This window comes from Nilaparvata lugens, unplaced genomic scaffold, assembly GCF_014356525.2.
Source record: "Nilaparvata lugens isolate BPH unplaced genomic scaffold, ASM1435652v1 scaffold51_1_2, whole genome shotgun sequence".
Classification (NCBI taxonomy): Eukaryota; Metazoa; Arthropoda; class Insecta; order Hemiptera; family Delphacidae; genus Nilaparvata; species Nilaparvata lugens.
The window spans coordinates 1-23,607 of NW_024091084.1; the positions used below are offsets into that span (position 1 = coordinate 1).

At 34.1% G+C, this 23,607-nt stretch overlaps 1 protein-coding gene across 1 annotated transcript; it reads left to right on the forward strand.

Moving 5' to 3' along the window:
* The first annotated feature begins 1,094 nt into the window (after nucleotides 1-1,094).
* LOC111045745 lies at nucleotides 1,095-20,048 on the forward strand. Its single transcript, XM_039444658.1, has 7 exons — nucleotides 1,095-1,265; nucleotides 8,788-9,162; nucleotides 11,996-12,978; nucleotides 15,395-15,474; nucleotides 16,374-16,537; nucleotides 18,443-18,612; nucleotides 19,980-20,048. The coding sequence occupies exons 2-7, from the start codon at nucleotides 9,105-9,107 to the stop codon at nucleotides 20,046-20,048; spliced, it is 1,524 nt and encodes a 507-aa protein (XP_039300592.1). The 5' UTR covers nucleotides 1,095-1,265; nucleotides 8,788-9,104.
* The last annotated feature ends 3,559 nt before the right edge of the window (nucleotides 20,049-23,607 follow it).

The following is a 23,607-nucleotide window of genomic DNA, read 5'->3' on the forward strand; positions in this document are numbered from 1 at the left end:
AGGTGGAATTGGTGGAGGAAATGAGGAATTCAAGTTGCAACTCATGGGGTTGAGCGAGACGAAAAGGAAAGGCCAAGGGGAGGTGCCCTTGAAAAAGGATAATATACCCCAGCAGCGAGTAAGTCGGCATGCCACAAAAAATTCCTGGATATCAGCACACATTCCAGGGATTTTCTGGTGTAATGCACTATAGTATCGTACACGTCCTACAACAATACATGAACTGAAAGAAAGCGTTTAAAATCACTGCCTTACACCAAGATTTGCTACAAAGTTTCCATAACAAGTTTTGGCTGAGAACGCCAAATGAGAGAATATCTTTCTGATGTCATGTTAAAATGATGTATTTGTGAACATTCAGATTGCAAACGCATAAATGGCATGATTAATACGAGTACATATACGAGTACCATTCCATTTTTAATCCAGCCTAGTTTTATTAACTTACTAGTGGAAATTACATCATTTCAAAATTTCTCGTTTCCATGCGTCACTCTGTATAAATATGTTGTTGACATTTACCGGCAAGTGATGGAAAACCTAAATTCGTTCATTGACACACTATTTCTGTGAGTGAAAAAATTTTACATTGGCAATGTCGCAAGAAATTTTAGAAGTTTTTGATGTGTCATCGACATTTCTAAGAGCAGCTTCTTCCATTAACAAATAATCTTTAACACAATTTTTTTGTCATTGACAAATGTTACTGTGACAATTTCACAAAAAATTTTTAAATGTCAACGACATTTTGCCACTGTCTTTTGTCAACGACACTGTTTCGTTTTAAACGCAGCTTAACACAGGTTGTCTGAGGATTGAGTGGTTTCTGATGTTTTATGTTTTGATCCAATTTTTTAGATGTTAAATTCAGTTTGGTAACATCTCTAAATTATGTAACGCACTAGTGTGCAAGGTAATAATATTACAAATGGTTCTTACTATCTTAATCTTATTTTACCCAAAGTTATATAGTATTTCCGATTATTGTGTGATGTGTTTCGGGGAAGCTTCCTTGTTAACTATTTGGTTTTTGAAACCTAATAAACCTGAGAATGTTTTTAAAATTTAGTAAGTTTGTTTTTGTAAAATAAGATGTTATGTATTGATTGTTAGCAAGAAGCAGTTCACATCCATGGATAACATGAATCTTCTTCACGTTTGAAACAATTCGGAGTTTCATCATACCTGATGAATAGATTTTACATCAGTTCAGAACATTCCGGCTTCAACATCTCAATATTGAAGGGAACGATACCAGTAGAGCTGTATGTATACAGTAATTAGAAAGGGATTAAGGTGGATGTGGTGTATTGCAGGATTATAAGCAGAGAATGGTTAATGTTTACATGAGCATGCTTCTATTTGTATTGTTATTGCACTGTTTGATGAGTATTTCTTCAAAGATATTTAAAAAAATTGTATTGCCTTTGTACTAATTATTTTCATTTGCTGTGCATTCTCTACACTCTGATCTAGTTAGCATGTTATTGGATGGTGTTCTTATAGGAATGTGTAGTCTCTTTAATACATTTAAAAAAACATTGTTGTTCAGACTCAAACTCACAGTCCTAATCTTCTCAATAATAGGAAACTATTAACGTTTAACGGTATATTTATTTATATTTTGTGATATCATCAATCAATAGTTTTAATTTTGTTATGGTTGCAACGCGGAATGGTTTATTATTAGGATTTGAAACTTGAAAGAGTAGAGAACACGGTACATAGAAAAAGTTAATGATCATGGTTGAGAATGATTTTATTTTTTGTTTATTGTTTTGAACGTCATTTGCTGGGCTAGTTTCAATTCGTAAATAAATATTGTCAGAAAGCCTCTATAATCTTTAAATTATTTCATCTTGTCTGACAAACATGTCAACGGTAGATTCAGTTCTCATATTAATGAAATAAAGATATGACACCAGTTTAATGCTAGTCTACGATCCAATTAACATACGGCTGTTCGGTACACTTTTTTCATTATTTAAATTGGATAATCGTTTTCAATATAATTGTTAAGATATAAGAGTGAGAAAAAGTGGCAACTGAAATTTTTAAGTTGTCTAATAAGCGAGTTATGGGTTGTTGAAGTGCTGCTAACTTTCCAGATTCAGTTTTCTTTCCAGATCATAAACGGTTTCGACTATATTATTAGAACATCTCTTAAAAATTCAAAAAATGTACCTTCCCAAACTAAAACATTTTATTCCCCATTTCGTTTATAAATAAAAAATAAACATTTTTTTGTAAATTCGATAAATTGTTTATTTTGGCATTAATCTCGAAAAATGCATATAGAACAAAGCCAATGATATACTGAATGTATTAAAAAAACTCCAATGGAAAATTCGAAACCGTTTATGATCTGGAAAGAAAACTGAGTTTAGCACTTCAACAACCCATAACTCGTTTATTAGACCACTTGAAAATTTCAGTTGCCACTTTTTCTCACAGTTATAATGATCTTAACAATTATATTGAAATAGATTATCCAATTTAAATACAAATAAAAAGGTGTATCGAACAGCCTTAATATTGTTAAAACCCAATAAAACATTCACATGTTTGATTTTATACACTAACTTTTGGACTGACCTTTGATTCTATATAAAACTCTTGTGAACTGTTCTAGTATACCTTCACGTTCACAGTGGCTGTTATTAGTTTTGCAAACGTTTTTTAATAAATGAAAATAATTAGGATTTATTTTTATCAACTTGATAGAGCTTCTACTCTAAAAGATAAGCTTTGAATTATTGGCTTTACTTTTTACTCATTGTGTTTCTACTCTTTATTCACATATACATACCTAATAACTGGTTACATCCATTCCATGCTGTATTTTAGTTATTCTGCTTTTCACGTTTCCGTTATTTGTGTTTATTATTTAAAATCATAAAAACATTTCAAATAATACTAACATATTGCCGCAAAACCTAACCGCCTCAACCTTTCATTTTATCATTAAATCATAATTAAATAGAACCTTTCACGTTTTGTTAAAGTAATTTCATAGGCAGGGTGAATCGAAGTGTAGCCGAACTGAGATCCTCACCTCATAACTATAGTGTGGTCCACGTTGAAAGATATAGGACAACAGCGTTCGTTGTTGATCCATTTTATAGTAGATAGCTGATTCCTGTATAAATCTCATCTTATATATGTAGATTAGCTGTTCATTTATTCATATTATCATATTAACAGTTCATTTCTGTTTATAATGATCAATATTATATTTTACTCGTCAAGAAAATTTTATTTGATGATTTGATATTTAATTTTCATAATTTAGATTGAACATTTTGGTAATTAATTATGTTTCTATATCGTTCAACAACAATCTGGTAAGGTTGAAGAGCTAGAAAAGGATAGCGCTATCTGCTTTGTCTAATGAAAGACAAGGATAGCAATACCAATGTAAATCAAGCGCTAACTTTATAACGCGCCCCTACTACTGTATAATCAAATTATTCATTACTATTACCATTGTTGATAGATTAACATTATTTATCATTTACAACACATGCTAGCACTCTTGCAAATAATCTTTATTTTTGTACATAGATGGATAGGTTAGTCTTTATTTTTTATTGTTGCAGCTATATTAAACTTTTGTTATTTGTAGCATTTTTATTAATATTATTTTAAGAGTTGAATACTTCTAATTTTGTACATTGTGTATTGCTGGTAAATTCAACAGAATGTTAGTAACGGTATCAATAGAATAATAATGACAATTTATATCATCATAGCTCTTGTAAGAATAACTTATTATGGTTTGAGTTTTATGTGTTGTGATTTAATTTTTTTGTCGTTTTTCTTGTTTATGATGTTATATTTTATCAAAATTTTATTAGTTCTATTAGTAATATTTTAGAACCGAAAATTGCACTCTGCATGTAGAACTTTTTGTATGGCTACTACTGCAATTTGTAATTAACAAAAGTGTTGTATTTTTCAAATGCATGTATTGTGATGTAAATTGTAAATACGGAAGGTTTTTTTGTAGAGCAGCATATATTTTAAAAACATGGAAATGAAAATTTATTAGTTAGCAATAGAGTACTTGTAATAGAATTTGACTCAACACGAGCTTTATTCGACATTAAAATATGTGTCTTAGTAACAGAGATAACAGATTATAAATATTACAGCTGTTTTATCATCACAATCTTCCTCCCTTAATATCAATCGGCACTCGTGGGGTATGGGGCGAGCTGGCGAAGTGAGACTGTCGATTCTCTGCCGTCGTTGTGGCGAACAAATGCATATTCAGGGTTACTCTCGATTAATTCAACTTTTTCAACTTGCGATTCTTGTTTTGAGTTTTTTGTCATCTTCTTCAACCATACTGGTCCAGGTGTCAATAGCCAGGTTGGTAATGGTTTTCCATTACTTGAGTTTCTTGCATGTAAAAACATCCGCTCATGTGGTGTGCAGTTGGTGCTTGTGCATAATAGGGAACGAATAGAGTTAAGGGCATCGGGGAGAACTTGTTCCCAGTGACTGTTGTTCAAACCTCTCGATTTTAGGGCTAGCATCACACTTTTCCATATAACTCCATTGTACCGTTCGACTTGCCCATTACCGGCTGGATTATAGGGCGATGTTCTGCTGCTGGCAATTCCTTTTGATAGTAGGAAATTTTTCAAAGCTGATGACATAAACGATGTTCCTCTATCGGAATGTATGTAAGACGGTACACCAAAAAGAGAGAATAGTGATGTAAGGTGTTTTATTACTGTATTAGTAGTCATGTCAGGACAGGGGAAGGCAAATGGAATCTGGAATATTCGTCTATAAGAACTAAAATATACTTGTTCCTTGAACTTGATTGTAGTGGGCCTTTGAAATCCATATTAAGACGTTCAAATGGTCGAGTTGCTTTGATAAGGCGGCCAGTTCCTTTGGCATAGCGTGGTTTCATTTCAGAACATGTAATACATTTGGAACATACTTCTTTTACATCATCTATTGAATATGGTAAGTTCTTTGTTTTGGTCCAATGATGGAGTCGAGTAACTCCTGGATGACACAGGTCCTCATGAATTTTTATCAGTTTCTTTATATCTGTATGGCATCCAACAGTGGCACAGACTCTTGATAGTGTATCTGCTGGTATATTCTCTTTTCCAACTCTATAAATTATATTGAACTTATATTCTGACAATTCAAGGCGCCATCGTTGGATTTTGTCATTCTTAATCTTGCTGGTTTGTTTATTACTAAACATGAATGAAACTGATTTCTGGTCTGTGATAAGTGTAAATTCTCGTCCAAGTAAGTAATGTCGCCATTTCCTGATTGATTCCACAATGGCATAAGCTTCTTTTTCCACTGCAGAGTGCCTAGTTTCAGATGTGGAAAGAGTTCTTGAGAAAAACGCCACTGGTCTCTCATTCTGTGTTAATACTGCTCCAATAGACTTTTTCATCAATGTGCACTAGAACTGCAGATCCTATTTCTTTCTTTAATGATTCAAATATATTTCTGCATTCTTCATTCAACGGGAAGTGAGTATTATGCACAAGTGGATGGATCTTTTTTGAAAATTCTTTATCCATTTGGAGTAGTGTGCAAGCATTCCAAGGACACGCTTCAATTCTTTCTGATTTTTTGGAGCTGGTAAGTCAAGGAGTGGTTTCAATCGATCTGGATCGGGCTTAATCATACCCTGACCAATTTCGAATCCCAGAAAGGTTAAATTCTCCATAGATATTTTACACTTTTCTTCATTAATCGTGAGGCCATATTTTTCTGTTGCTCTCCAGAAATTTTCTAAATTTTCATCATGTTCTTCTTGGGTCCTTCCGCATACAATAATATCATCTAAATAGGCATAACATGATGTCAAATTTTCTTTTCTATGATTTGATCAATCACTTTCTGGAAAGCAGCTACTCCATTCGTGACTCCGAACGGAATTCTTTTGAATTGATACAGTTTGTGTCCAACTTCAAATGCGGTGAAATGCCTTTCCTCAGGCAAGATTGGTATCTGGTGATAGGCAGATTTCAGGTCAATAGATGAGAATATTTTATATTGCGCTACCTTATTGACTAATTCTTCCATTAGTGGTAGTGGATAGGCATCCAAATTCGTGAATTTGTTGATGGTCTGTGAATAGTCAATCACCATACGTTTCTTTTGGTTCTCTCTTGAAGTAACAAATGCTTGAGCTCTCCAAGAAGAATGACTATTTTCTATAATATCAGCATCTTCAAGCCGTTTGACTTCATTCATCATAAACAAGAAATCCTCTTCTGAATGTCGTCTCGATTTAGTTATTATAGACCGACAGTCCGGTTGAAGATCACGAAACAATGAGACAGGTTCTACTGTAGCTTGGGCTAGAGCACACTTTTTAATTTCATAAGTAGGCCTTCTTGCGTCATTGTCTTCATTCAGTTGTAGTGCTGCTTTAGATCCACCGAAATCAAAAGTGATGGATGAAAAGTTCTTTAGAAAATCGTGTCCCAAAATTACACTAGCGCAACATTTGTTCAATACGATCAAAGGAAAATCATTATATTCTTCGTTCTGGAAATATATTTCACTCAAAGCGCACTCAGTTGTTTTAGTGTTGCAGGCACTTGAAGCAAATGTAATCAAATTGGAATATGGCATAGTTTTCATCTTTGATTGTACTACTAGTTTCTTATCTATAAAACTTGCTGTGCTCCCAGTGTCTAATAGTGCCAATGTATCTATTCCATTAACACGTATAGGAACAAGACATTTTGAGAGGTCAGTGCTGGTATTTGCTGCTGAAATTACTGTGGCAGATACCATTTGGTTTTTTTTATCGTTTCGTGCTCTGCATACTTTTGAAAAATGGCCTATTCGATTACAAGTTAGGCATGGTTGTCCTTTTGCTGGGCATTGGCTATTATCAGTATGATTATTATAGCCACAAAATCTGCATTAAATCTTCTTTTGGTAAGAATTACGGACTAAAGTCATTTTCTCGGTATTTTTATTCTCGTTTGCTAGGACTGTGTTAACATATTCTGAACTGGTTTCGTATTCTTTAGCAATGTTTTCAGCATTCTCTAACATTCGTGCTTGTGAGATAGCGTCTTGCAAAGTTAGCGATTTCATTTCGAAAAGATGTTGTCTGATTTTCGATGATTCTAATCCGGAGATGAACGCGTCTCGGATATATTCACTTTTGTTATCGTCAGCCGTGACTGCTTGAAAGTTACATGGTAAACTTAGCCGTTTTAGTTTATTATAGAATTGATCAATTGATTCTCCATGGGTTTGTTTTGCTTTAGATAAGCAGTAACGTGCATGTACTACATTTTGAGGTTTTATAAAGCTTTCTTCAAGAGTTGTTATAGCTTCTTCAAATGATATACAATTGCAAATACTTTCAAAAATATTCGGTGACACATAATTGATCAAAACATTCAATTCATCCTTTTTCGGGATTGAATTGTTTTTTAAGAAGTTTAAAAATGTTACCTTCCAATGTCTCCACGTTTTCGGTGCTTCATCTGAATCTTGGTCAATCGATAAAACTGTTGGTTTCAGTATTTTTCCAAGCATTTGGTTTTGCGAATCGTTTTCTCCTTCACTGACTAAATCTTGACGTTTACTCGTTTTTCTTTTCGGACCCATTTATTTTATATTTAATGTCGAATAAATTGTAATAGAATTTGACTCAACACGAGCTTTATTCGACATTAAATATGTGTCTTAGTAACAGAGATAACAGATTATAAATATTACAGCTGTTTTATCATCACAGTACTTTTCTTTAGCTTGGCAGCAAACAGGTTAGCTGTGCAGTAGCATGGACGTAACATTGAACTATTTTTGCAATTTCGCTGATATTTTTGTCTTAAACATTCTCTCTATTCTTGTTATTCTATTATCCTTGTTTACAATTCCGCACGTTATCAGATGTAAAATTTAATTCCATTACATGAGAAAAAAGTTCTTCTGTTGAAGTTTTACTGTACTGTACAGTTCTAGGCTTGGGTGATTTCACGTGGTGTGGCCCTATTTTTTTATATTATTTATTACTAGTAAACTCTTTTGATTCTTTGACAAAAATGTTCATATTCCTTTAATTGCTGTATAAAAGATATAGGTAGTAAATTATTCACTTACATATTTTCATGTTGTTTTTCATAGTATCCAAATGATTTTTTAGTTTGAAAGCGGTAAAATTAGAAACGAATTGTAACAGGCCTCGAAGCAAATAATATTGTTTCATTGTAATTTCATTTAAAATAGCAATATTATAATTCAATAATAAATACCAAAACAGTGTGCCAAAATAGAAATCTATCCGAATACCTTGTATCCGGCCTCTATCTCGTTTTAAAAAAATGTATCAACAGCATTATCTCCTTTTATTTTGAACTTTACTCAAGTTCGCCCACTGTCATTTATTATTGAATAATATTGCCATTGAATTATTGTTTATGTGATAATAATTGTAATAAAAAAGTCTATTCCAATATTTATAGGACAATTCTTTTTTGTAAAAAAAAAATGTATTTACTAAGAAAATATTCGTTAGCTAATCATAGTTGAGAAGTTAACTCCAATTTTGCCCAAAATTACATTTGGTGTAAATAAAAAGATTCATTTATATAAATTTGCAAACAAGCTCTGATATTTACTTCTTTCTTATTATTTGTCATACAGTGTTGTCTCTCCTGTAAACTTGTGTGTAATGTTCTAAATAATTCTATCGTGATTGACAATATCCTTTTCCACTAATACCTGTCTAAATCCACTATTATAAAATGTTTTCATGTTGTTTTATTACAGGCTTACAACCACAAGAACCCTACTTCATAAAAGATTACAAGAAGAGAGAAGAAGAGAATGTTGCAAGAATAGCCAGGCTGAAAGCAACATCAAGCAAAAAAGTATACAGGGTGAATGAAGGAGCAAGTACCAGTGGTAGCTGTCGTAGCACCATCACTAAACCATTGGCGACGAATTCGGATGTGTCCGCATCTTTATCATCTCAGAGCAGAAAAGAAACTGGGCCATCCATTAATGCGGACCCGCCTCGTAGCCTCAGTGTGCGACTCGATATTGAAAAGTATTTCAGTGATAAGGAGTGGGCACGCAAAACTCAGATGGAGAGGGATCAACTAAGAGCTGAACTGGAAATGTATTCGCTTAATCGGACTTTTGGTGAGTGTATATTTAAAATAACTCTAACCCTCATTCATCTCTTTTCCATTTGTTTTTTTATCTTATTCAACCATTCTAACTAATCCAATCGAATCTTATTTTTGTCCTCCTCCTACTTTCCTTTGTTGTTTTTATTCTGATCGCCATCTCCCCTTTCTTATCCTGCTTTTCCTTATCCATTTCTTCCTTTTTTGTTTTACTTCCGTTTCCTCATTCACCTCTTCTCTGTCATATTTATTCAAACTCCACTCTTATTTATATTTTTCATCAACTGCTTTTATTATTTTTATCAACTTCCCCTCCTTCTCTTCCTCTCAACTCATTGTTACACATCCATGCTGTTCTTCCTTTTCAATTCTCTTCTTTTATCTACTTTTTTATTGTTTAGTTCTCAACTTCTTCTCAAGAAGAGGTAAGGCATGATTAAAAAATTCACTATTTATACCAGAAATCCGTCTGTAAATAACAGAAAACCTAACAAATAAATTATAAAAAAGAGGAAAGATGAAAAAATAAATAAATTTTTTGATCTTATATCATGTTTTTCATTTAATAATGGTATTTCAAAGACTTGAGAAATTGAATTTGTAGGTAGGCGAAAGTCTTATATCTTTTTGAACTATAGCATTCAAAACGGTTGAACGGCCAAGTTTATTTTTCCCTCTCTTTCCTACTAAAATCTGTAAGTCATTAGACATTGTTTATTCATTACATTGACACGTGTTAATCCATGTTAAAAATTATCATATTATATTTATATTTTTCATCGGGCTTAAGAAACGAGACGGAGCCGCCGATAACAATAGATGGACAGGTAGAAGTTCTAGTGACCCTTTAGTGGTCGCCTATTGTTATTGAATATCCACATTTTCGTGGTCTATTGTTAAGGTTTCTACTCCGAGGAATATAATGGCAGACCAGTGTGGTTACTTAAAGGTACTTTCAGCTATAAACCAGTGGTAACATACAGTGATTGGATAAACACACACATTACTATCGATGATAAATACAAATTTAGTCAAACGTAGGTTGTGTGTAAAGCCCACATCGATTTTTGGACGTACTATTGTTTGCCGTCCTTATAAATTCTTCAAGATTGAATGGGACTTGACAAACACATAATACACATCATATGTTTGCCAAGATGTGTTCAATCTAATAGAATTTGAAAGGACGCCAAAAAAATCGTACATTCAATAAGTATTGTATTGTATGTAACTCAAGTTAGTCTGTATACAGCTTGTGAGCAAGTCGAGTTTCATCAAATGAACCATTGGGAATAATACTGTTGCGGGTTTCTACACTAATAAAACGCTTGAGACGATTTATACTGATTAGCTTTATTACTTATAACACTATAACACACGGAGGTAAACTAGAAACAACTATAAACTGATAACTACCTAATAATTTACACAGAATTAACAATATTACAAGTACTTGAACACTGATTTACATTCAATAATTGCTGAAAATACAAGTAACAGATAAAAGGTGCAAAGTAGTAGAAAAGCACACGGGACCACTAATGAGCGGAGTCAGAGCAAGTTGAGTCTCATCAAATGAACCATTGCGAATAATACAATAATATTACAAGTACTTGATCACTGATTCATTCAATAATTGTAGATAATACAAGTAACAGACGGACTTGGCCTCCAAATCCCATGGATTTATCTCTTAACGAATTAGAAATGTTCTGTCCCAGATATTTAAACTTTTGGCGCTCATATCTCAAAAAGTAATGATAGGAAAAAAATGTTTTCCTGAGAAAACTTTTTCATTTTGATAGCTTGATGATATACAAATCGAAAAACTTTGAAAAATATCACCAGTAGAAAGTCTATTTTTAGCCTTTGCACAGTCTTAAAGAATTTGTGGTCTCTGAATCCAAATCTGAAAACAAAATTCCTCTATCTCCATTCCAAAATCTGAAATCAAAATTCCTCTTTCCCCATTATTGAACGATTCAAATTTCGGTAGAGATAAAAAGTAAATTCGTATGGCTTTTGTTGGTGGGGAGTCCCTTGCGGGAAGGTCCCACCGCCTGAATATATAATTTAAGCCGTCAATGGGCCTTACGACTGTCATACTTCAGCCGGGACCGACAGTTTAACGTGCCCATCCGATAACACGGGAGTGATCTGTTTAAAAAACTTTTGGCTCTCAGTGGGGTTTGAACCCGGGATCTCTATGCTGCTACGCAAGCACTCTATCCACTAGACCACGGATCACTCGGTAGAGATGATTGAAAAGTACGGCCAGCGGGACTCGCGTTGCTCACAACAAGTGTGTAGTGATTTTGCACCTAGCCGTTCAAGGACACAGGTGAAATCCGTAAGTGTGTAGGGCCCTTAAGGTGCAAAGTAATAGATAAGTTGGTGCTACCAGCTAGAATTGCCTTCAAGAAACCTCACGGGGTCAGTAATGAGGGTAATGAAGCGGAATCAGAGGACAATAAAGTATACTAATCGAGAGTTAGAGGATGCACCTTTTTGGAACAATAGCCCAGTGCACAGGTAGCGCGGCCCCGTCTCCTTTCTTTTACCCTTTTCAACAACTCTATTATTTATGTTACAACTCTATTATAACTTTTACTATCTCTATCAACCTCCCCTCCTTCTCTTGACTTCCTCTCCGGCAACCTCCACTCATTGTTACACATCCTTTACAATCATCCTTAATAATCCGTTACACATCATTCCCCAATCACCACTTTATCAGCAATGCACATGAAGGTTCTTAAAATCATCCAAGATACATTTTCTATAAAAATATTTGTGATTTTTCAATATTTTCAAATTATTGATTTGTCTAATTTCTACCTTCACAGGAAAAAATCCAGAGCCACCTTCCTTTGTGCTGGCCTACAAAGAACAAAAAGTCAGGCATTTACAGAAAATTCGTGAGGAAAAACTGTCAAATGTTGGCAAAGGGCTCAAATTTAAAAAAGCATCGAAACCGTCAAATAATGCTGAAGACAATAATCAACAAATCAGCACTAGCATAATTGAGAACAACTCTCAAAATATTCAAGCTAAGAAATCTGTAAAACCGGCTAAAAGTTCCAATGATATTAAACAACGGAAATCTAAAGAAGAAGCTCAAGTTCATGGTCCTATGACAGTATCCCAGATTGATGATGTTTTGAAAATAATAAGAGATAGTACCGTAGAACCCTCTCTAATGAAAAAATTAAAGACGAATGGAGAGATTTTAAAAATTTTCAAGTATAAGTCTTTTGAAGGATCAGTTTTAAGGAAAAAATTTAATCCAAAGACAATTGGGAGACCAATTCAAATTAATGGTGCAAAATCTCCCAAAATCGTGCAAATTCTTCTGAAAAGAATTAAAACTAATAAAAAATCTGGATTAAGCAAAAGATTGCAGAACAAGTCAAATTCTGATATGCCTGTAATTGAAGTTAATGAAGACTGCTCGTTTTCTGAAACTCGTGCTGAACTGGAAATATCAAATAATGAACCAAAAACATCGAAAAATGATCCAGCCTCACAGAGAGAATTGGACAATATATCTTATTCTGAGACATCTAGGAAAAACCTTGAAGTTAGTAACGACAGTTCGATTTTCAAAATTCCGTTGGTTCCGAAAAAACCTACGTCAAGCACAAGTAGGCAGGTCAAAGTAGCCGAAAAAGATAAGCTAATGCAACTTGCTGCTAATGGAGCTGTAACAGTAAATAATAGAAAACTCCGAAAGAAACTCATCAGGAAACAAAGTGCAAAACTTGAAGAGGAAAAAAGAAAGAAATATGAAGGAGAAATCGTGAGAAGAACAAGTCGAGAATATATATGGGTAAGTGTGGATGAAATAACATAACTTGTTAATTCAATTGACTTTATTTATTCAGGCTGCTAGAGGGTCAAACTGGCTGTCATTAGTTTTGTGCAAATGTTAAATATAGATGTAGAATGTGTGACACTATTGACCTGTGATAATAGGGTTACATATTTGCGCTACTCTACAAGCTGAAACAAAATAGTTCTTTGAAAAAATGTTAATTATATATACAGAGTGTTTCTGAGCTCCCTACCAATATTCTAGGGCATTGTTCCTGGATACGAAGCATATATAAATATTTTCAAACTGTCCAAAAGTTCTTAAGTTACGCACACAGCCGCCATTTTGTTTTTTTTCACCTACTATTTTTTTAAAATAATGGTTTAACATACGGGAGTGAAAAATTGCAGATTGACAACTAGGCAGAGCTACAAAAAAATTATGACAATTTTTCATGAAAAATAAAAAATGGTGGCTGTTCAAAATGTTGTTTCTTGAATTTATAGAAAAGAATTATAGTACCCTTTGAAATTAATAAAATAATAGAATAAAAATACAAATTATAACTAATAGTTATATATATATATATTATATATATATATATATATATATATATATATATATATATATATATAAGAAAGTAGCCCTGAATTCATACATTTTAAAAAGTTATTTCCTGAATAACCATAAAACCGTTGATTTAACAAAAATTTTCAAGAATAACTTTTTTTTATTGAATTTAAATACAAATCGATTGACACCTTATCTGTCAAGATTGAACGAATAACAAGTGAGATATGGCAGCTTCAGTGATAAGTGACCACTGAAGGTTTGTTACAGTGCACACCGAGGCATGCTGATGAAGTCGCCTCAATAATGCAACAATCTCCATTTGCATTGCATGTTATTAGTAAACGATTTTAGATTACTTCAAACAATAATATAATGTTGCATAACTCTTTTAAGGTAGGTCACCTATCTCGTCACTAAAGACGCCTTATCTCACTTAATATTCGTTCAAATTTGAAATTTGAATTATGAAATAAGTTAATTAATTAATTATTCTTGTAATATTTTAGTAAAATCAACGGTTGTTTGGTTATTCAAGAAATAACATTTTGAACAGCCACCATTTTTATTTTTCATGAAAAATTGTCATAGTTTTTTTGTAGCTCTGCCTAGTTGTCATGAATTACTCTGCCATTTTTCACTCCCGTATGTTAAGCCATTTAAAAAAAAATAGTAAGTGAAAAAACAAAATGGCGGCTGTGTGCCTAACTCAAGGACTTTCGGACAGTTTTGAAAATATTTAGATATGTTTCGTAGCCAGGAACAATGCCCTAGAATATTGGTAGGGAGTTTGGAAACGCCCTGTATTTATCAATCTAGACTATGATATAAAAAAGAAAAGAATCGGCTTATACATGTACGGGATAGGAAATACACAAATGACGGAAATGCATCATCACGTTTGAACTAATTAACTTGAAATTTTGCATAGATTTTTAATTAAAGAAGGATGGTTATAGGCCTTTTTCAGTTGGTCAAGATTGCATTTTACAACACGATTTTTTCCCGGTGCAAAGCAAAGGTTACCTGCTAGATTTAAATAAGAACTCACAGTACTGATATCAGCTATCCTCCATAGAAGGCAGTGGCAAGCCAGAGAATCGACAACTCTGTTCTCCTATCTTTCTTTACAGCCATTATAACGTGGACCTCACTATAGAGATATTTCGGCAGTTGAGCTGTCTAACACAACTCCTGCATAAGTAATCCATTCCCACCGCATATATATTGTTTGACAGTCTCTTTTAGTTCTCACATAATCTAAATTTAAATGATACTCTCATAATGTTGGTATTTGAATAAAAATAATTTTACCTCATGAATGGTCACCATTATCTCAAAACAGCTTAGGCCTAAGGACGAAATAGACGCGTTTTCCACTCGTTACAGAGCGCATGGCCTTTTATGGCAAAGACTGACTATACGTGCTGAATCTCGGCGTGAAATGACCTGCTGCAAATCTAAGACGCTGAATCTGCATTTATTCTGCCAGATATTACTATATGTTGAATATGCGCCGAAAAATTCCGCTCGTAGTCAGACGTAAAAAAGACAGCCTTCACGCGTATTTTATTGGTTTAAGACTACCCAAGTGATAATTATAATTATCACTATAATTATAATATTCCTTCTCCTTCTGATTATCTTCTGTAATTCTATGCTTTGAACTATCAACAATTCTTCTTTTATATTACTCAGCACAGACAAGATGATCCTTGTATTTGATGAGCCTTATTGATACACTAAAAATGCACAATATCTGTTGCTTAGCAAACCATGCCTCAACTATTCTGATTTGTAACTACTCCCTAACAATGTATTTATACAAATCATAACATTAGTTTATTTGTTTTATTCGCAGAATGATTTTTTCAACGAAGTCAGCAGTTTGACTTTTGAAGAGACAGATGACTTATGCTTCACTGCCGTCGAACAAAAACTGTAAGTTATTTTACTGAGTTTTCCAAATTATTTTAAAGTTATAATTAGTTAAGTAATTATTTTAATAATTATAATTATTAAAGAGGATACTTATGATGATGATGAGATAAAATTTGTGAACCTAGTGTCGTGCCTTTGCTGAACAAACCCTTCAAATTGTGTTAAACAATCCGAGCTAAAAAATAGTTTTTTGTAAAAATGTTATTTTTTACTTAATCCACAATATTTTTGTGTGCTTTCATTGCAGTTGTCCTATAGTCCGACCCTCTGCAAGGGAGTGATATTAAGGGGCAAATAAGCTCATAACTTTCATTTGGATGATGCATATTATTATTACTTGAAATTTGTTAGTTTTTCTTTAAAATGTCCGCGTATTTCAACTGAATAGAATAGTGTTTAGGGTTTTGGAATAATAATGACTTATGAAGGTTGCAAGCTACAGTCGACTGCACTATGTTGTGATTTCGATCACATTGCGCCTTCAGTTTATTCGAGGTCTATTTTATTCTAGGTGTGAATTATTAAGGGGTATTATTTGTCAGATAATTTAAAGTTTTAGTGGTAGAAAAGCGCTTCAAGAGTTGACTTCCTAATACAGGGTATTCCCATTTCTCTATTTATTGCTACCATTTATTTATTTATTTCATTGGCAATTACAGATCATAATTTTAATAAATATAATATGATTGGGAGAAGACAACAGACATAGCCCAAAACTGTCTTCTCCCAAATTTTAACAAATAAAAGTTTCAAAAAGAATAAGGTTAAGATTTCACTTTCACTTCAAAAAGTCCAATTTCCACTTCAAAACTAATGACAAAACTAAACTCCCGATATTTTTTGTTGTGTTGGAGAGGGGCGTAATAAATAATTGTAATAATTGAGTTGCTCTTTTTCAGATCCCTAACAATTTATCATTCTTGGAAAAATGAAGTTCTTGCCCCTATGGCTAGTGATCTATTGGACGAAGAAAAAAGTAAAATAGAGGCCGAGGATGAAAAAAAGAAAAAGAGGAAAGAGAAGAAGAGTAACGTGAAAACCAGTGGAAATGCACTGTCTGCAGGTAAATAACATTTTATTTTTACAAATTTGAATTTCAAATCATTACTTTATTTATTAAAATTACTAAAAATTGAAATGACAAAGTGACTGAAATTTTATTGAATAACTGTCATAGTGGAGTCATTTTTGATTAAAGATCGCCATTGAAACATAATTGCTACCACTTTGGGATTTGGCACATATATCGTATTTATGATGCCAAACCACATACTTAGGCAATAAACCTTCCCGGCGGAAAACGGTGGCCATAATTAATTTTTTCTCTTTTTTTTACAAAAACTATCCTCCTTAGAGAAAAATCTATTATATAAAAAGTGCCCTCTGAATAAATATCTTCAACTTTTGTTATATACAAAAAAAAAAATGGAAAAGCATCTTTGAATTTTCAATTTTATGGCTTGAGTGTTGAAGTTATCGGCACTTTATTTGATACATATTTCTCCGCGGTGGATAGTTTTTGTAAAAAAGAGAAAAATATGGATGCCATTCTCCAAAATGGCGACTGGAGCACAAAGTTTATTGCGGACAACTTTTAGGGCCAGTTTCCGAGTTCGTGATTTAGCTAAGTTCTAGACTTTAAACAGCTGGAGTCAGAAAATTGTCTTTACAAAACGGGGCGTAGTTGCAGTTTTTATTTTCTCATTTCTATAATTGGAAAGGTTTTCGTTGACGAAATTAAACATTCCTAAATACCTAATTCAAAATAGCTGGAACTTTACACTATTTTCTCTCTTTATTTTATTTTGTATTGAATTTCCTAGTTTTTCGAAATTTAATTCATACGTGACTATGACAATGACTACGACTACGCCCCGTTTCGGAAAGCCAATTTTCTGACTCCAGCTGTTTAAAGTCTAGAACTTGGCCAAATCCCGAGCTCGGAAACCGGCCTCAAGTGTATGTTATTCTGCATCATAAGTACGACATATGTGCCAAATCTCGAGGTGGTAGCAATTTGTAGTTATTTGATTTCCTAAAATGACTACTATTAGGTAGTAGTCAACTAAAGTTCTACTGACAGGACAAGTGTGTTGCACATGTGTGTACACACATGTCATACATTGTTGATCACTACAGCGAAAGGCTTCGAACAAAATTTAGGTTTTTGTATCTTTGATTTCTTATATCTAATTTTTCTTCCCTGCTCTTTGTGAGGTTAAATTATTTCTGTATAATTATAATTTGTTATTTTCCAGTGGTTAATTTTTTGTTATGTTAGAAACTGCTGTCAAACAGCTTGTTTTTGTTCAAAGCCTCACACTGATGACACATGTGTGTGAACACATGTTCAAATCACTTGTCCTGTCGTTGATGACCATCCTTAGAATATTACCAAAAACATGCACCAGCTCTTGTTCAAGAGAATATTGTCACCTTCATGGTTGAGTTATAAACTTTGAACATTGCCCTTTTATTTGATAAAACAAAAATCATAGTATTCAGGAAAGGAAAACTAGACTTTAGCCCAAAACTACTCTTCTTGAATTTTGTCATAAATTCTCTAATTATCTAGATTACGCCTAAATTTATATTCACATTAGCATATCAAAATGCATTCATTCTGTTATTTCTCTGTGTAGGTTGGATTCTCATACTTATATTATGCTGTGTTGAGTGTTTTACGTAAATTTACTGTTCATGGTTTTTGGTAGGCCTACTTATTACATGTATGAAAAAATTAAGGGATAAATTCCCTACTTACTCTTACTCAGTGTCGTATCTAGTTGTAATAAACTGCGCCTCTATAAAAGTATTGTTTCAAGTCCTGTGTTCACACTTATCCTGTCTTTAGTGTCCAGCCTTACATTAGTTACCAACATTATTCTTATAAATAATCTATGGTATGGAAATTTCATTTTGTGAATGTATTTTGGTGAATAAATTGAAATTTACTCTACACCCACAGATGCAACTGGTAGTGACGTTTCTGGATCTGCTGTGTCAGGAAGTACTTGCCAAGAACAGAAAAACGATGAAAGCGTTGGCAAAAAACGCCGTTACCCCAAAAGAAGTGTGCCTGTCAAAAACTATACCGAACCAGAAAATATAAGCAAAATTTTGTTGTCCATTATAGTGGTCTCCTATAATAGTCATCTTACAACTTTTTATATACTGTATTTAATAGTTTTGAGATAACCGCTCTTTGTGACATTTAAAAAAAAAACAAGTTTGCCTCTATTTTTTTACTATTTTTGCTCTCATAAAAGTCTAAGGAAAATATGCTTGCTGATTATAAGCTTACAGAGCATTGATAAATTTTCAAGATGTTCGATGTTTTTGAACGGGTAGTATTATAGTCCACTAGATAGCTGATTTATGATGAATAATTTTCTAAAGTCTGATTTTTACGGTAATATTGGCGTTCAAAGGAGACTCCTTTTCTTTGTGTATTATCCTTAAAATGCAAAATTTCAAAAAACCGTATGTATACGTCGACGCAAAATTCAAAAAGGAATATACCTGTCAAATTTCATGAAAATCTATTGCTGTGTTTTGCTGTAAATGCGGAACATAAAAACATAAATATAAACATAAAGAGAAATGCAAAACCGTCGACTTGAATCTTAGACCTCACTTCGCTCGGTCAATTATTTGCTATTGAAATTTTGCAAATAGGTCAACTACGGCGTCACCCAAGGAGAGATATCCTAACCGAACTGAACGTACTTTTCCTCAGACGTATTTTTATACGTAAAAAAATGTAATACTATATAAAAGCAACAGTAATACTCAATACCGCTCACACGACCCCCTATGATAAACGTGAAAATATTACAAGAAGATACTATGTACACCTTATCAAGTTTACCGCGTGTCGGCATTGATTTCCTTATTTCTGTAACAACTTCATTAACAGAATTCCTACAGATTTCGTAACAAAAAATGTAACTGGTCGATTATATCAATGGATATAAATTGACTTGGCCTAGTATGGCAGAAAATGTTCAAGTGGATTAGAGTGATGGGCTTTTGAAACCCTTCTTATCAGGATACTTGAGTAGTTTCCGTCTCTAAGATTATACTGTAGCCTATTTGGAACTAAATACAGTGTACGTTACTTGTGCTTCATTATTCATAGAGTCCACCGCTTACTATATTCCATATGCATATGGTTGCAATTTTACATTTTTCCTTTTCCTTACCAATTATTTATGATGATGTGCTCTTGTTAGGTAAGATCTCTTAGTGTGAGATCACATTGGATGCGTGTATGTGCAAGTGCACGCTTGCATGTTATGTATGACCAAGCTTGCAGATGAGAAACAAAATCTGGAAAGAGCAATAGGGACAGTCACACTGGACGCTTGCACTTGCTGGTGCGTTCAGCATGAGCAGCTACATGCTAGTCGCAACGCGTCTCAATTCTGTTGTTCGGCGGCTCATGCTTGCATGATTCGACTTGTACTTGCACATATACGCATTCAATGTGATCACATCCTTAGGTTATGTGCTCCAGCCGCGGCGGCTCTAACCACGCGTCTCGAAAGGCCGCTAAGGAATTGCATCTTTAGGCAGCGTTTTTATCAGTACTTTATTCTACTTCATATTAGTTGTCACTTCAATTTTTCCAATATGGAAAGTCTAATTGGAGAAGTAACCAGCCGGCCGATTATGTGTTGATTACAGTTCAAAATTACATTCAACATGTTTATTTTGTTTGAAAATGTATGTGGTTTTGTATTTTACGGAAGAGGTCATAGATTCATAACAAATTTCTGTCAATAGAAGATTTCAATTCAGAAATAATTTCTTGCAATGCGTTATTGATATTTCCGATACCGCAATAAATTACTTTCACAACATGTACAAGTAAACCAAAACAACCTTTTTCGCATACCGATTTGCAACTTGTCAATCTATTATGTCTTAACTTCAATAATATTTCATTCATTTTTAAATAAAAAATATTTCATTTGATAATGAACGTTTCTCACACACCACACAATTGTTGATGATAAGGATGCATTTCTCAACTTGCTTTACATTACATAGGTGCTGACTACTGGGGGCGTCTAATAAAATCCTTATTCTTACTCATTTTAAATTTAATATAAACCTCATTCATATATCCAATAAACCCTTTAAATATAGTAAAATAAAGTTCCAATATTCAGTTATAGAAAAGGCTTAGAAACATCCATTGGAAGAATAAATGATAATTGAAAAAAATAATACGTTGATGTTATAAATACTACTATATTTGTTCAATTGAAATCACAGAACCAGGTTTCATGGCAACACCTGCCACATCTTCAGTGTTTTTTTCCCTGGGTTTGGTTTAAGGTGGCTCTCCTTGTAGTAGGCTGATATTTCCTCCAATGCACGAGTCATTCTTAGTTCCACTTCTTCAAAAGAACCATCTTTGACTAATATAGCCAGATCATCGGCATACAGGAAGTGGTAAGCATTTGGCGTGATGGGCTGGTCATTTGTGTACACATTGAATAGCAGCGGTGCCAGAACGCTTCCTTGGGGGAGACCGTTCTTTTGAATTCTCCATCGGCTCTTTTTTCCATTCAAGCAGACATAGAATCGTCGGTTCTGAAGGAGGGTACGGATGGTACTTGTGAGGTGCATGTCTCCAGTCATCTTGTAAACCCTGGAGAGCAAGAGATTATGGTTGACCGTGTCGTATGCTGCTGTTAGGTCTATTAAAGCCATGCCTGTGACGACACCTTCCTCAAACCCATTCTCAATTTGCTCAGTGAGCTTTAATATGTGGCTTCTACAAGATTTACCCGGCCGGAATCCTGCCTGCTGTGGGATGAGTCTCCCCTCAAAGAACTGCCCTGGAAAATTACACGCTCATAGAGCTTGAAGAGATGGCACAGGAGTGAAATTGGCCGGTAGCTGGAGTCAGAGTCTGCAGGTTTACCTGGTTTCAGAAGTGCGATGACCTTTGCTCTCCTCCAGGCTTTGGGAAGGGACAGCGATGACAGGCAGCTATTAAAAAGGTTTAGGAGCCAATTTAACAAATATAGTGGTATTGACAATATCAACGTCTTATTCTTTCAATTATGGAGAAATACCACAACATCTCATACCATACAATCAAATTAATAAATTATCAGATACTAATAACTTCTATTTCGTAAAGTACATTAGAATCCTCATATCCAACCTCAGGATATTCGTCCATGTGCCTAGTGTATGCGCATGCGCAGAGTGCAAGTATCAATATGAAAACTGACTCATCAGTAAAAAAACTGTACATTTTTTAAGAATACTGTAAAATAATGTTGTATTGGATACAATAATTACTATTCAGCAGAATTGTGTGTATATACTTATAATTTAGTGCAGTAAACGGCTGGTTTGCCCCGAAAAAGTTTTTTATTGCTCCTCGGTATATCCGACCTTTCAGCCCTTCCGACCCCGGCCTGGTCCTGTGAAGATTGGATATTGGGATTCCACTTCATAAAAGCACTTCACTTATATATGGGCTAGTTTTGTACAAATTAATAAAAAACAATACGTTGATGTTATAAATACTACTATATTTGTTCAATTGAAATCACAGAACCAGGTTTCATGGCAACACCTGCCACATCTTCAGTGTTTTTTTCCCTGGGTTTGGTTTAAGGTGGCTCTCCTTGTAGTAGGCTGATATTTCCTCCAATGCACGAGTCATTCTTAGTTCCACTTCTTCAAAAGAACCATCTTTGACTAATATAGCCAGATCATCGGCATACAGGAAGTGGTGAGCATTTGGCGTGATGGGCTGGTCATTTGTGTACACATTGAATAGCAGCGGTGCCAGAACGCTCCCTTGGGGGAGACCATTCTTATGAATTCTCCATCGGCTCTTTTTTCCATTCAAGCAGACATAGAATCGTCGGTTCTGAAGGAGGGTACGGATGGTACTTGTGAGGTGCATGTCTCCAGTCATCTTGTAAACCCTGGAGAGCAAGAGATTATGGTTGACCATGTCGTATGCTGCTGTTAGGTCTATTAAAGCCATGCCTGTGACGACACCTTCCTCAAACCCATTCTCAATTTGCTCAATGAGGTTTAATATGTGGCTTGTACAAGATTTACCCTGCCGGAATCCTGCCCGCTGTGGGATGAGTCTCCCCTCAAAGAACTGCGCTGGAAAATTACACGCTCATAGAGCTTGAAGGGATGGCACAGGAGTGAAATTAGCCGGTAGCTGGAGTCAGAGTCTGCAGGTTTACCTGGTTTCAGAAGTGCGATGACCTTTGCTCTCCTCCAGGCTTTGGGAAGGGACAGCGATGACAGGCAGCTATTAAAAAGGTTTAGGAGCCAATTTAACAAATATAGTGGTATTGACAATATCAACGTCTTATTCTTTCAATTATGGAGAAATATCACAACATCTCATACAATACAATCTAATTAATAAATTATCAGATACTAATAACTTCTATTTCGTGAAGTACATTAGAATCCTCATATCCAACCTCGGGATATTCGTCCATGTGCCTAGTGTATGCGCATGCGCAGAGTGCAAGTATCAATATGAAAACTGACTCATCAGTAAAAAAACTGTACATTTTTTAAGAATACTGTAAAATAATGTTGTATTGGATACAATAATTACTATTCAGCAGAATTGTGTGTATATACTTATAATTTAGTGCAGTAAACGGCTGGTTTGCCCCGAAAAAGTTTTTTATTGCTCCTCGGTATATCCGACCTTTCAGCCCTTCCGACCCCGGCCTGGTCCTGTGAAGATTGGATATTGGGATTCCACTTCATAAAAGCACTTCACTTATATATGGGCTAGTTTTGTACAAATTAATAAAAAACAATATAACTTCGACATTTTAATTAGAAAATGACCCAAGTTAGGGTCGGAACTAGTCGTTGTTTAAATATTTTCAAGTTTTTAATAATAAAGGGTACTACAAGTTATATTGTTTTTATTAATTTGGGATTCCACTGTATATCAATCATTGAAATGATCTTTTTTTAAAGCACTAGTATTTTGAATGAAAATTATTCATCCCAAGAAGTGAACTACAGTATTTTCATTCAAGAGAGACATAATTTTCAGAGGAAAGTGAATGATTCTATTTATTCATCTGTCTAAAAAATGGTCGAGAGAAG